Consider the following 12,384-nt stretch of genomic DNA (forward strand, 5'->3'; position numbering starts at 1 on the left):
GCTGGCAAGAAAAAAAATGGAAAATATGCTTGTTAAACAATAACCACAGAGTGTGCTTTTATGATGTTTTTCACCACAGTAATTCATATTAGAGATAGAAGCAGTTGCATGTTAAGTAAAATCATTCAGCATTGTTCTCCTTACATTACAAAGAGCTGACTTATGTTGTTTTTAGATGCCTCCCATTAGAAAGTAAATATTCCTCTGATGTTATACATTTCAGAAAATTTAATAAAGATGAACTGTAAATAAAGTCGCAGGGAGATTTCAGACAGTTTTATTAGCAGATTGTTGAAAAGAAAAGAAAATTAAATACAATAACAGTAAACGTGGTTCTCACATTGAAACCAGGCTCAAATAACTAGGCTACCATAGAAAAATTTCGAATTCTTGCATTATGATGTAAAAACAGATTTTTGTACAGATTTTGTACAACAAAATTCGTAATAACCTTTTTTCCTTTTTAGAAAACTTTAAATATATAGATAAAAATAGACAATTTTCATAGGTCCTACATGAAGATGAGTATGTTCTGTTCCAAGGGCTTGCATAGAGCGCAAATGTGGTTATAATATAGAACAACTAGACATTAATATCTTTAAGATTACAAAAGCATATAAACAATAACATGAGCACAACTTTTCTTCATAATCTATGCAAAAAAACCCAAAACAAAACAAAACCCAAATCAAAAACCAAAAACAAAATAACAACCCAAAACCTGTGAAACTAAAGAGGGGCAAAAAAATTCAACTTACGGTAAAATCTCATGGTCTGTAATATTTACACTGTTTTTAGCAAGATTCTTTCTAAACATCCAGTTCATAAATTGGTTCCCCTTTAATACTTAACATTTCTGTTTATGTACCAAGCCAAACACTGAGGCATTCCCAAAGGTCTTGAAAGAATATACTGTAAAACTACTAAACCTACTTACAGGTGACTCTATGCAAGGAGCAGAGCAATGGTAGATGCTACTACATATTTCAGTTGTAGGCTTTTAATTCTCTTTCAGATATGAATGATTCAAAAGCTTGCCACAAGTCCATCTAACTTTACAGCTGTTAACCCTTTAAAGACTGCATATGAAAAAACTGGAGTACAGAATCCCATGTGTGTTTAAGCAACTGTGAAAATCATGAAAGAATCATGGTTAGAAAATAATATCACTACAAAGTATTAGGCAACAATATTTAATGAAAAATATTGCTCAATATTTCTTTAAAAAAATTACTGTGATGTGAAGTTGTATATACATCTTTCTATTGTTAAAAAAGGATTGCGGTGGAGTAAATATGAACTGCACAAAATAAATGTGTACCAGTATTGCAAGGAAGACCTACAAACTATAGAAGCTCAGTGCTAGAGTTTACAAAACATTAGATTTTTTTTGACAAAATAATATTAATATCCAATCAGAACTACTTTAAAAGAAATATTTGCTTTAAGTTAGGCATCTTAGACATTTAAGGTTTTGATATGTTTCCATGTAATAAATAATATTTTATATGCATAAAACATTAGATGAAGAAAGCATAATCACAAAACTTACAGTAATAGCACTGATTCACAAAATCAGTCTTTAAAGGGGTAACCCAAAAGTACGCAAAGCAAAGAACATAATTTTTAGTAATGTAATAAGCAGTGTGTTGCAGCTTACTTCCAGTTATCAGCACAAAGGTGAAAACACATATTGTAGCTTTCATAAAGACAGTGAAAGTAACACATAACCATCCATCCCTAAGACAAGGCGGGAGGGACAATAGACTTCAACTGTATCACTCAGTTCTACGTGGAATTGGACTGATACATCAAGTGTTTGTTAGGTTTTCTTTTTTTAGCAACATTGACGCAATATGACATTAACATATAAAAATATTTCTGGCATTTTGACTTGCTGCTCAGCCACAGTCCATTCTTAGAAGTGCACTAGTCAGGGCACTAACCAGAGCTCAATATACAAATAAAAGTGGCTGATACAGAATTCTGACTCGTTACCAGATGCTTAAGATCTCATTCAGTAATACTGTGACTCCAGGACAAATATTTACATGCCTGCATGCGTTAAAACTAGAAAGGTGTCTTTCTGACCAACAGGGTGACAAAACAATATTATCTAAAAGTTTCATTTCCTAAACTCTAGATTTCTACTGCATACATAATACCTTCCTTGTGTGATTTGTGTTATATACTGTACATGTGACCAACATTTTGATAAGAAGCAAAGTCTTTTATTTCATAAACCCCTGCCAGTTTACAATGAGAAATTATTATTGTTTTTTATTGGTTTTTAATTTATTTTATTTTAGGAAAAGAGACTTTGTGAACAGTAAAACAGTTTGTTTACATTCAGCATTTCTTTTCACTTACACAAAATTCCATTTCACTTAATGTAGTCTAACATATATGTGTTGGTCTCTTGGAAAGCATGTGGAAAAAAAGTCTTTAGAAGAAAATTCACGATCATAATTTGAAAACTGAATGTATCAATTTTTTCTTCTTTTACCTTTTTTTTTTTTTTCTTTTTTTTAAATTAAGAATCCTCTTATGCCCTCTACGAGTTCATTTCTGAGCTGTCTTGCTGGTTTCAGTATGATATAACAGTCTGTAAGTGTAGTTGGACACCACTGGAAGGATCATTTGATGTGCTCAAATATAGAATCATCATCAGAGGAGAGAGTCTGCATTCCTTGAAAAAGGGAATACTCAGCCTTGTTCTGACCGCCTGTAATTTTGGATACAATAGTCCGGTGCAGAGATACAGATTTTCGCTGTAAGAAGAGTGCTACTGTACATTTACAAACATTCTCTAGGTCTCCGGGTTGAGCCACAGGAGATAACCAAAGGAGGACACTCTTGCAGAATTCTTTACATTTTCGAAGAACATTGATAAATGAAGTTGAGGAAGTTGGCTTGAAAACACTTTGTTTCCACATAACTCCTTATTAGCCAATGTCTTACTGCAACGTTCTTTACTGTAGAACACGTATTTTCAGCAGGAAAAATTCAATACATGACAGTAGTTTTCAAATAAAGTCTTCCATCTAAAATATGAAAGAGAAACATTTGCTTTATATATTTATACTGCAGTGAATCAAAAAAGAGGAAAAACCCCATAAGATTTAAAATCTCAGCAGAAGTAGTCATGCCATAAATCTGCAAAATGTCACCTACGGTACTTTTTGTCTAAAATAAAAGAAAATCATAAAACCTGAACATCATCAACATAATTTCATCTGACAGTGGTCAAATTAACTCCATTGAAAATTACACACACTTTGCAAGTTGTGAATATTGTAACAACTTCTGAAGCTTTAATATATGCTGCACTCATATCAGTCCTAGGGCACTAGGAATGTAGGTGGAGCCTCTGTGGATGTGTTTTTACTGATATGCAAACTTAAGTGCATAGTGCTGAACAGCAATTATGTCCTTCATGGTTGCAGAGCAAAAAAATCTTCTTGCATGCAATCATTAGTACTCCCATCACTAAAGGCATAGCTCATACTTTCTGATTTAGTGATGTTGTTAAATATACCATGTAATGTAACCATTGTGCACATTTGTAGCTATTTATATAGAACCCAGTATAGGATATTTAATCGGTATCAGCGAAGTATAGCCTCCTTCCCCCCATAAATGAGATTAACTGAACAATTACTATGTTAAAGATGTAAGCATGTTTCTCACAACATTTTTTCCACCCAAGTGAAGAGCATATATTTAAGTGAGATATGTGCGATGGAGAGGAATATGAGCAACAATAAGCTCACCTAGCCAGTAACTGTTGATCTAGAAAAACTTGGAAAGAACGTATTGCCATAACATATTTTCACCTAATTTATAAGTACAAAGCAATCTTTTCTTCAGTGGGGACATTATCATCTTATATGCATCTATTTTCACAGAACTACAAAGATTATTTTTTAAAGAACAGAAAACAGACAGAAAACTCCTTAGTTTTCTGACTTCTATGACAGAAAGTGTTGTTCCCATGTGAGCAAAGCACATTATGAAGCATATTTAACCTCTACATACATTTGCAAGTACAAGCTGTATCTCAGTTTTTAAAGTCTACATGAAACTCTTCTTTAGATCCAAGTGAATTCAGCAATTACTTCAGAGGGTTTTGTTTCTGTTTTGGTTTTCTTAGTCTAATCTTTTTTTTTTCAAAATCAGTCTATAAAATTCTTATTAGATATACAGGAAAACAATCGTGTGAGATAAACCTTTATAAATGAATGCTGAAATTTTTGAAATTATTGGCTACCACTGAAACTTCTCTTTCACAAGTGTACTGTAACTGTTGAGGAAAGAAAAGTTTAACTTGCAAGTAGACAGATACACACCACATACAACTGTAAAAAATTATCCCTTCTGCACACCCCTTTCCAGTTCAATCAGAACTGCTGAGGAAAAAAGAGATCGTAGAATCACTCTGCTGCAGTGATTCTTGTCTAATGTCCCTCTATTTTCCCTTTTCCACCACTAGTTTTCTTTTGCCAGCTTCTGGGGTGTATACCCTTTTGCTACTTTCTCCTTGTTTTTACATTTTTCTGCCCTTTTTCCCTACTTTTTTTTTTTTTTTTTTTTGGCAGAGCAGATGATCACTTTCCTACACTTAAAAGCGAAAGGGCTTCCACTCAGAACCATTTTTTACAATGAAGAGAGATAAAAATAAATTGAGTAAGGCCTTAACTTTAAAACTTTTTTATTTTTATTTGAAGCATGGAGAGCAACGAAAATGCTTATGGGAATTCAGGAGAGAAAGAAGGAACCTCTGAAATGGAGCTTGGTAAAACTAAAGGCCTGCAACACCATCTGCAAAGAAAACCTGCATCAAGTACAGGATAGCCAGAGCTACTACTGGCTACATTTCCATGTAATTCTCCCAAACATATTGAATAAACACAATAAACATTTACAGCACTAAAGCTTTCTGGATATCTCTGTAGGAGTATTACTCTGCATATATACCACCACTTTGGCTATCCTAAATGTACACTTGCTAGTGAGTGCTATCCATAATTCCCACACCTGAACATTCCAACAGCCTAAAGTCAGTAACATATTTTATTTTACTATCTACATCTACCTTTTAAAATGAAATATTTACTAAAACATATTCTCAATTAAAAATACAACTGCAGAAAGCAGAATCCTTGTAGCAGTCAACAAAACATGAACAGCTGTACAGTTTCAAAAGTCAGCTCTATTGTACACTGCTAAAGGATCCAACCTGGCAGTGAAGTCAAAAGGAGGTTTTTCACTTTTAAAGGAATCAGATCCTATAGTCTGTATAGTCTGTATATGCAGACAATTAGTAAGAATAGAAATGGGCAGCTTTATGAGGTATCTTCATTATAAAGTGAAAGGATACTTGTTTTTTATGTAAGTTCTCTTCAAAATCTTCATTAACAACTTGGCTGTAAGACTCAAAGGAATACTAGGGTTGCCGACCACACTAAACTGGGAGAAGCTGTCGTTCCCTTCAGGGGCAGAGAGGCCCTGCAGGGAACTTGACAAATTAAAGAGATGGACAACCAGTAACTGTGAAGTTTAATGAGGGCAAGTGCCATATTCTGCACCTGGGATGGAGCTACTCTCTTTTTGTGTATAGACTGGAGAACGAGAGGCTGAAGAGCAGTGCTTTAGAAAGGGACCTGGGGGTCCTGGTCGATGGCAAATTGAATCTGAGTCAGCAGTGCCCTGGCAGCCAGGAGGGCCAACTGTGTCCTGGGGGGCATCAGGCAAAGCATCACCAGCTGGTTGAGGAAGGGGATTGTCCTGCTCTGCTCTGCACTGGAGTGGCCTCAGCTTGAATAGTGTGCAGTTTCGGGCACCACAATATAGGAAGGATATTAAGCTATTAGAGAGTGTCCAAAGGAGGGCAACAAGGATAGTGAAGGGCCTTGAGGGGAAGCCGTATGGGGAGTGGCTGAGATCACTTGGTGTGTTCATCCTGGAGGAGACTGAGGGGAGACCTCATTGCAGTCTACAACTTCCTCACAAAGGAAAGAGGAGGGGCAGGTACAGATCTCTTCCCTTTCATGACCAGTGACACAACTTGAGGAAATGGCATGAAGCTGAGTTAGGGGAGGTTTAGGTTGGATATCAGGAAAAGGTTTTTCACCCAGAGGGTGGTTGGGCACTGGAACAGGCTCCCCAGGGAAGCAATCACAACACCAAGCCTGTCTGAGTTTAAGAAGCATTTGGACAACACTTTCAGGCACATAGTGTGACACTTGCGATGTCCTGCGCATGGTCAGGAGTTGGACTTGATATTTATGAGTTCCTTCCAACTCAGTATATTCTATGATTCTATTTATGATGAATATATACAATAAGCATAAATCTTCCTGTTCCTCAAACAACTATATGATGGACAATTAAAAGTGCAATTAAATCATCTGTATTGATAATGGACTTAAAATGTCATATAGGAATTCAGCAGATGATCCAATATCATTGCTAGGCTTATTATAAAGCAAATATATTCTCTATTAGCGTGTGTAACTAATTCCCCTATCATATGGGAAAATGCAGCACTTGACTTTAAAATAAATCCTTACATGTTATGACACATGATAAAGTAATACTTACTATGAATTCAAAAATTGCTAAGATTTGTAAAATGTTTTCTTTATTTTCTCAAGATCAGTTGTGCCCACACAGAAAAAAAAAAAAATCAAAGTATCTGTGGAACTGCCTGGCACCCTCTCAAATAATGCATTTGGGAGAATATAGAGAAATCATTTCTTTAGGCTGTATACTTTTCTTCCAGCATGCTCCTGTGTGTGGCTGAGAAGTTCATGTAGCGACTCATGAAGAATGTGCAACAGGTGAATAGCACTGCACTTCAGAAATGCAAAGACTTCAAACTGTGCTAAGAAAAATGGGTAACTTACAACTCTGCAGAGGAACGACAACCTCACATCACAGTGTGGTGACCAAATACAAAACCCATATTTGATTGCTGTCTCTTTCCATTGGAGACTACTATTACCTTCTTCCTATTCATTCCTCTCCCTATTCTCAGTGTTCTGAGGTTCTTCCAAAATGACAGGAACTTCTCAATGTTGATGTCAAAGCCACCAGAATCACTTCGCCTCTAGGTGTAGCCAGAGTTCTTATCTGAATACAAGTGGATTATTGCCACCGATAGGCCTTTAACGATTTCAAGGTTAAAATCACAAGCAAAACCTACAAATCACAAGAGTGATCAGCAAATCAAGCAAGCTCATCCTTTGGTATATTAAGAATGCAAATGCCCAATGGTAGTAGTAGCTTTATAATAGAAATAGAAATAGAAATAGAAATAGAAATAAAATATCATGATTTGACATTTATTTTTCTCAACAGTCAATGTGAAAATGCTACTACTCCTAAATCCCAAATCATGAGCATGCCTCTGCCTCCTGCCTCCCTATCAGTTTTTTTTTTAACAGCTACATATGCCTGTTGCATTTCTTTCTATTGCTAACAAATGCAGAATTTGCCTATCAGCATAAAAACAATTTTATGTAAAACAAATGGAATATATTAGTCACAGAAACATATGCATACAAACATATACTACACAAACACACACAGCATTCTCTAAGGATGTTTACAACACTGGGGTATATTTTTAGCCTGCTGAAAACTGTTGATCTGTGGTGGTTTCCCAAATTTACATACTGTTATATACAATATAAATACATAAAACTTACTTTCACTCTTAGGAAGTCAAGCAAAAACACAAATTGGGAAAATCAGAACTGTGCCTGATTAGCAGATTGTCATCTGTTTTAATTGCTCTTTTGCAAATGGCAGTGTTCAGCAAGATCACACAAGCTCATGCTAGTAACTCAAACTGAAAATGCCACTACTCCTAAACATCATTTGTTTTTGTCTGTGGATTGATATGACAGAAATTCTAGCCAGAGTGAGGGAGTATTTTTTTTTAGATCAATTCTTTTTAATTAAGACTCATTTTGAGGTTTTTGAATGAACATGCGCAAATAGTTAAAAGGTCATAAATGTTATAAAAACAAACAAATGGAACTGACATAAAAGTTTGCAATGCTGAAACAAATCATATGCCTCAAAATGCATTCCCACAGAGATGTCATCTGGGCAATGATTCACATTACTGTTCTGTGGGCAGGTTGTAGCAAGTATCTCTATGGGCTCAACATTTTCTGAGGTAAAAACAGAAGCCCACTCAAATATTATTCCTTTTAATATGCAACCTTGTAAACTGATAAAAATGTACAATGAAATGTTAAGTCTTCAGCTGCAAACTAAATAAGTTCTCCATTAGATGGTAATGTGTGTATTTCTGCCACTCAGTGCAAGTCACACTGGGGCTGTTTGCCATCCAGAACATTATATTTTAGTTTGTATTCTCAGAGCTGCTTTAAAAATAAATGTAATAACAGTGATCATCATGACTATCATACTGCAGTCTTCAGTTTACGAAAAATCTGCAAATCAATACCCAAGGTGTGGTGTCACATTTAAATTTAGTCGCTATCAAACAAAAGCCTACTGAGGAAAACTCTCTTTAGAAATAGGACAAAATGTTTTGTTCTCCCATAGTTAGGAGCTGATAAAGAACAACCAAGTGAAGAAACAAACAAAAAGATACAGAAGCCTGACATAGAGAGCTGATAAGAAAGAAACCCACAGAGTTCAGGTTAAGAAAAAAAAAGGACAAATGCTTTATGAGAAGGAAAATCACAGAATCATAGAATGGTTTAGGTTGGAAGGGACTCTAAAGATCATCAAGGATCATTCCCCTGCTATGGGTAAATATTCCTTTCACTAGATCAGGTTGCTCCAAACATGAATGACAAGAGAAGAAATCTCAGTGGGAGCTCTAGAAAGTTAGGATGTCAAGGTTTGAATACTTTTTAATTAATTTTTTTTTAAATGATTGTAATTTGTGAGCTGTAGAATAGTAAATGCCAGCCTATGATCCAGGAATCTTTATATCACCGTAGCCACAATTTTAGTCACTAGAATTCCTAACTACAGTTAATATAATTTTGTCAAATATGCACAAGCTGATGATAGAAGCTGATTTTCACTCAAAATGGGTGTTAAGGGTATTTGAATAGTGTATCTATTCATCTCTTTGTGCTTTCAAAGAACACCTGCTTTAGGTTGATATGTCTCTTGTTAGTAAGAACTGAACAAGTGAAGACAGTAACTTTACTCCCAAATATGAAATTTTCTGTGATTTCATTTTTCTTTTTCTTTTATTCCTGGTTTTCTGCTTTCTCTCTCAAACTTTCTCTGTTTCTTTCCCTTCTCGTTTTAGGTAACAGAGATTTCATGTACTGATGGTTTCTCAGTCTCTTTTCTTGTCCTTAGGTAGATAACACCAGATCTCGGTGTTAGCTGAGATCTCTATGGATTATGTTAGCCCAAATAACAACAACAGCCCCAACAACAGCAACCAAAAAGCCAGATGTGCATACTTGTTTATTGGAAATTAAAGCTTCTTCACTCATAAAAATTCATTTGAACCCCATCTCTATGGCGGGTGATGGAGCTGACCTGAACTTAAGAGCCCTCTTCTAAAATCACGTTACAACACAAAATCCCCAGGACTAGCCCATGTGCTCCTAAAGACAGCAGAGACTTGGTACTGAAATTAAGTATATACACACTGTTGCCAGAACCTCCAATCATTAAAAACTGCTAAATTCAGTTAAAAGAAATAAAATATTTTTGACATTAAATGGGACTACTTATATCCAAATAAAAGAAAAGCTGCTCCCTTATAACTAAATAACATAATGAATTGTGTTTCCTGTTAGGAAGTAGCTTTATTGAAAATGGCAGCTATTTTCTCAGAAGTTATTTCACGGCACCTGTAATCTTAATGAGGTTTGTCCCTTTCAAAGAACAGTTGTACGTGCATGCCCGAATGCACACAACCTCTTCAGCCCAGAGCTGATAAAAGCATCTGCAAGCCATAGCTCAAGCACATTTAAATTATATAACTGGTTGGTTTATTTGTTTTAATAAGATGGGGCAAATGTGAATCACGGTGTACTTCTAACCTCTCATTCAAGTTGATGTTTTAATCATTTGGAGGAAGAGAAACAAAACAAACGAAAGGGATGGCAAACTGGTAATGATTCATATGATATTTGATAAGACAGCAATGGGAAGTCAAAATAAAAGCAAGCATATTGTGACAGATGGAAGGAAGTTGTAACCCTTCTTTGAAAAACTTAAAGGAGGCAACTAATTAAGGATGAAATATATTTTTGTATATATGTCTCAAAATTGAGACATAAGAGGATTTATTTTCCACTGCAGATGGAAGATAAAAATGGGAGTCTAACTTTTTAATCATGGGAAAATCATTTATGATGAGCTTCAGTCTTTTTCAGAGTTTGTAGTGTGACTGAAAAGAAAAAGTCCAGCTTTTGTAAAATCCAGTCATGAAATCAACTGAACATAACTTTCTGTAATTTTTCTGCTAAAATGTAAAGCATTATGTTGTGAGGGGAAAAAGACTCATCCCAGTGTCTAAGATTAATCAGAACACTGAAGCTGTACAACTCAGCACTGAAAAGGAGGGACAGAGAGATCTATTCTGTCCTGACATGGTTACTGACAGCAAAAGTAGATCATGTGTTGGGAAACATGGATGGATCCACTGCCCTCTTCCCTAGCAGAATGAGAGCAGAGTACAGGAGATGCAGGAAATCAGGCTCAACACTGAAGCTTTGAAATTTGAGCAATTTGTTCTTTAAAAAAACTGCTTATCCAGTTTTTATGCAAAGATGGGTGATTTCACACTGCATGTTCAATAAACTCATGCAAATACGAAGTATGTAAACATATTTGGCCAAACACTATCCCAGTTTGCCCTTTGTGTAACACCAATAAATTAGTTTCAAATTTGCATATTGTTATTAATCATACACCTTTCATTTCTCTACTTAACATTCATGTACAAATATATTTGTGTTAATACTCAGTGAAAATATTCAGGAAACTGAGATGTCCAGGTGTTTCTCTTTAAAACAGTAATTTATACGTACGAGATTTTAATTCCAATTAAAGACATAAAACTAAACCATGGATATATAAAAAAGAGCATCTAAACACCTTTTTTTTTTTGCAGTCGTTTTAAACATTTATCTATCTTCTTTCAGTAATTTTATCATGTGTTTTAATCATTAATATATGTTTTCATTATATCCCTGAATACCTTGGGAGTAAGCTAAAGGTCAGCAATTTGGTCTTCAGTAAGCTAAGAAAACAGTGGAGCACCAGAGTATGTCACCTTCTATTATTTAAAGATCATCTAGAACACACAGAACTTGCCATTTTGAGGACTGAAAAGATTGAACTGGCAAGGTGAGAAATTGTTTGAAAGAAATAGATTTTTTCTAAAAACACACGCTGTCTTTTCTTGTTGCCTTACAAACTTAGCAATCCTTTTTCTATTTGTATAAACACAACAAGCACATACCCCAAAAAAGACAACAGAACTGATTACTTAGAGCCACTGAACCTGAGTCACTAAGGCATTGTATTGTATCACTTCATGTTGGTTAAAAAAAAATAGTAATAATAAAAAAGAGACACAAAACAAAACCCTTTCAACTGAAGAATCATGTGGAAAAGTTATTAAAGGGTGAAGTCACAGCTAAATACAATCAGCTTGTGAGCTTCCACAGCTCATTGTGTTCAGTGCTGTTTGTAACACAGTGTGGATAATTTTGGTGCTGAACAATCTGTCCTGTATAAAACAGTTTTAAGTTCTGCAAAAAGGTGTGTTTGATTTGCTACTGTATTTCCAGAAACATAAACAACTTTTTTTAGTATCAGCAAGGAACTTTGGATCTGATATCATAAAATTGAAACAGAGTTGAATACTGGAATGTGATTTCTGCCTGATACCTTCTTTTCCTTTGTTTTCGTTGTTTGTTTGGGGTGCATTTTTTTGTTTTGTTTTGTTTTTTGTTACTGTTCATCTTTTTAGTCTGATTAGTCTTTCACTTGTTCGACTTCTCTCCATTTTGCCTCCTTTTTAATGCCTTGCTCAAATGATCACTTTTTTACACTAAATATCATCATCAAAGTAATCTTACATACAAGATATCAGTCATAAAGTTAAGCTTCAAATAGGCTTAAAAAAATTACTTTCCTTTCTGGAGAGAAAAGTGGTCATGAAATGAAATTGGAATAAAATACAATAGATCAGGGTTTGTTGGAGCTTTCAGCAGTTTTTGCTTCTGAGTTGAGACCAAATTACAGAAAATATCTATGCAAAAGCACATATAAGGCAGTAGTTCTTTAGAACTATCCTCCATATACAAACAGAAGAGAAACACGTAAACAAATTCTTTCCATCACTTAATTAGAAGCTAA

At 35.0% G+C, this 12,384-nt stretch overlaps 1 protein-coding gene across 6 annotated transcripts in view; it reads right to left on the reverse strand.

Moving 5' to 3' along the window:
* Positions 1 to 261: 261 nt before the first annotated feature.
* DACH1 (dachshund family transcription factor 1) overlaps positions 262 to 12,384 on the reverse strand; it is a 352,413-nt gene continuing 340,290 nt past the window's right edge. For all 6 annotated transcript variants that reach the window (XM_064645860.1, XM_064645861.1, XM_064645859.1 and 3 more), the window contains one exon: positions 262 to 3,044. In XM_064645860.1, coding sequence (XP_064501930.1) covers positions 3,007 to 3,044 — 38 coding nt within the window. In that variant the 3' untranslated portion in view covers positions 262 to 3,006. The remainder of the gene's footprint in view (positions 3,045 to 12,384) is intronic.

The sequence above is a fragment of the Pseudopipra pipra genome, chromosome 2 (genome assembly GCF_036250125.1).
Source record: "Pseudopipra pipra isolate bDixPip1 chromosome 2, bDixPip1.hap1, whole genome shotgun sequence".
Taxonomy (NCBI): Eukaryota; Metazoa; Chordata; class Aves; order Passeriformes; family Pipridae; genus Pseudopipra; species Pseudopipra pipra.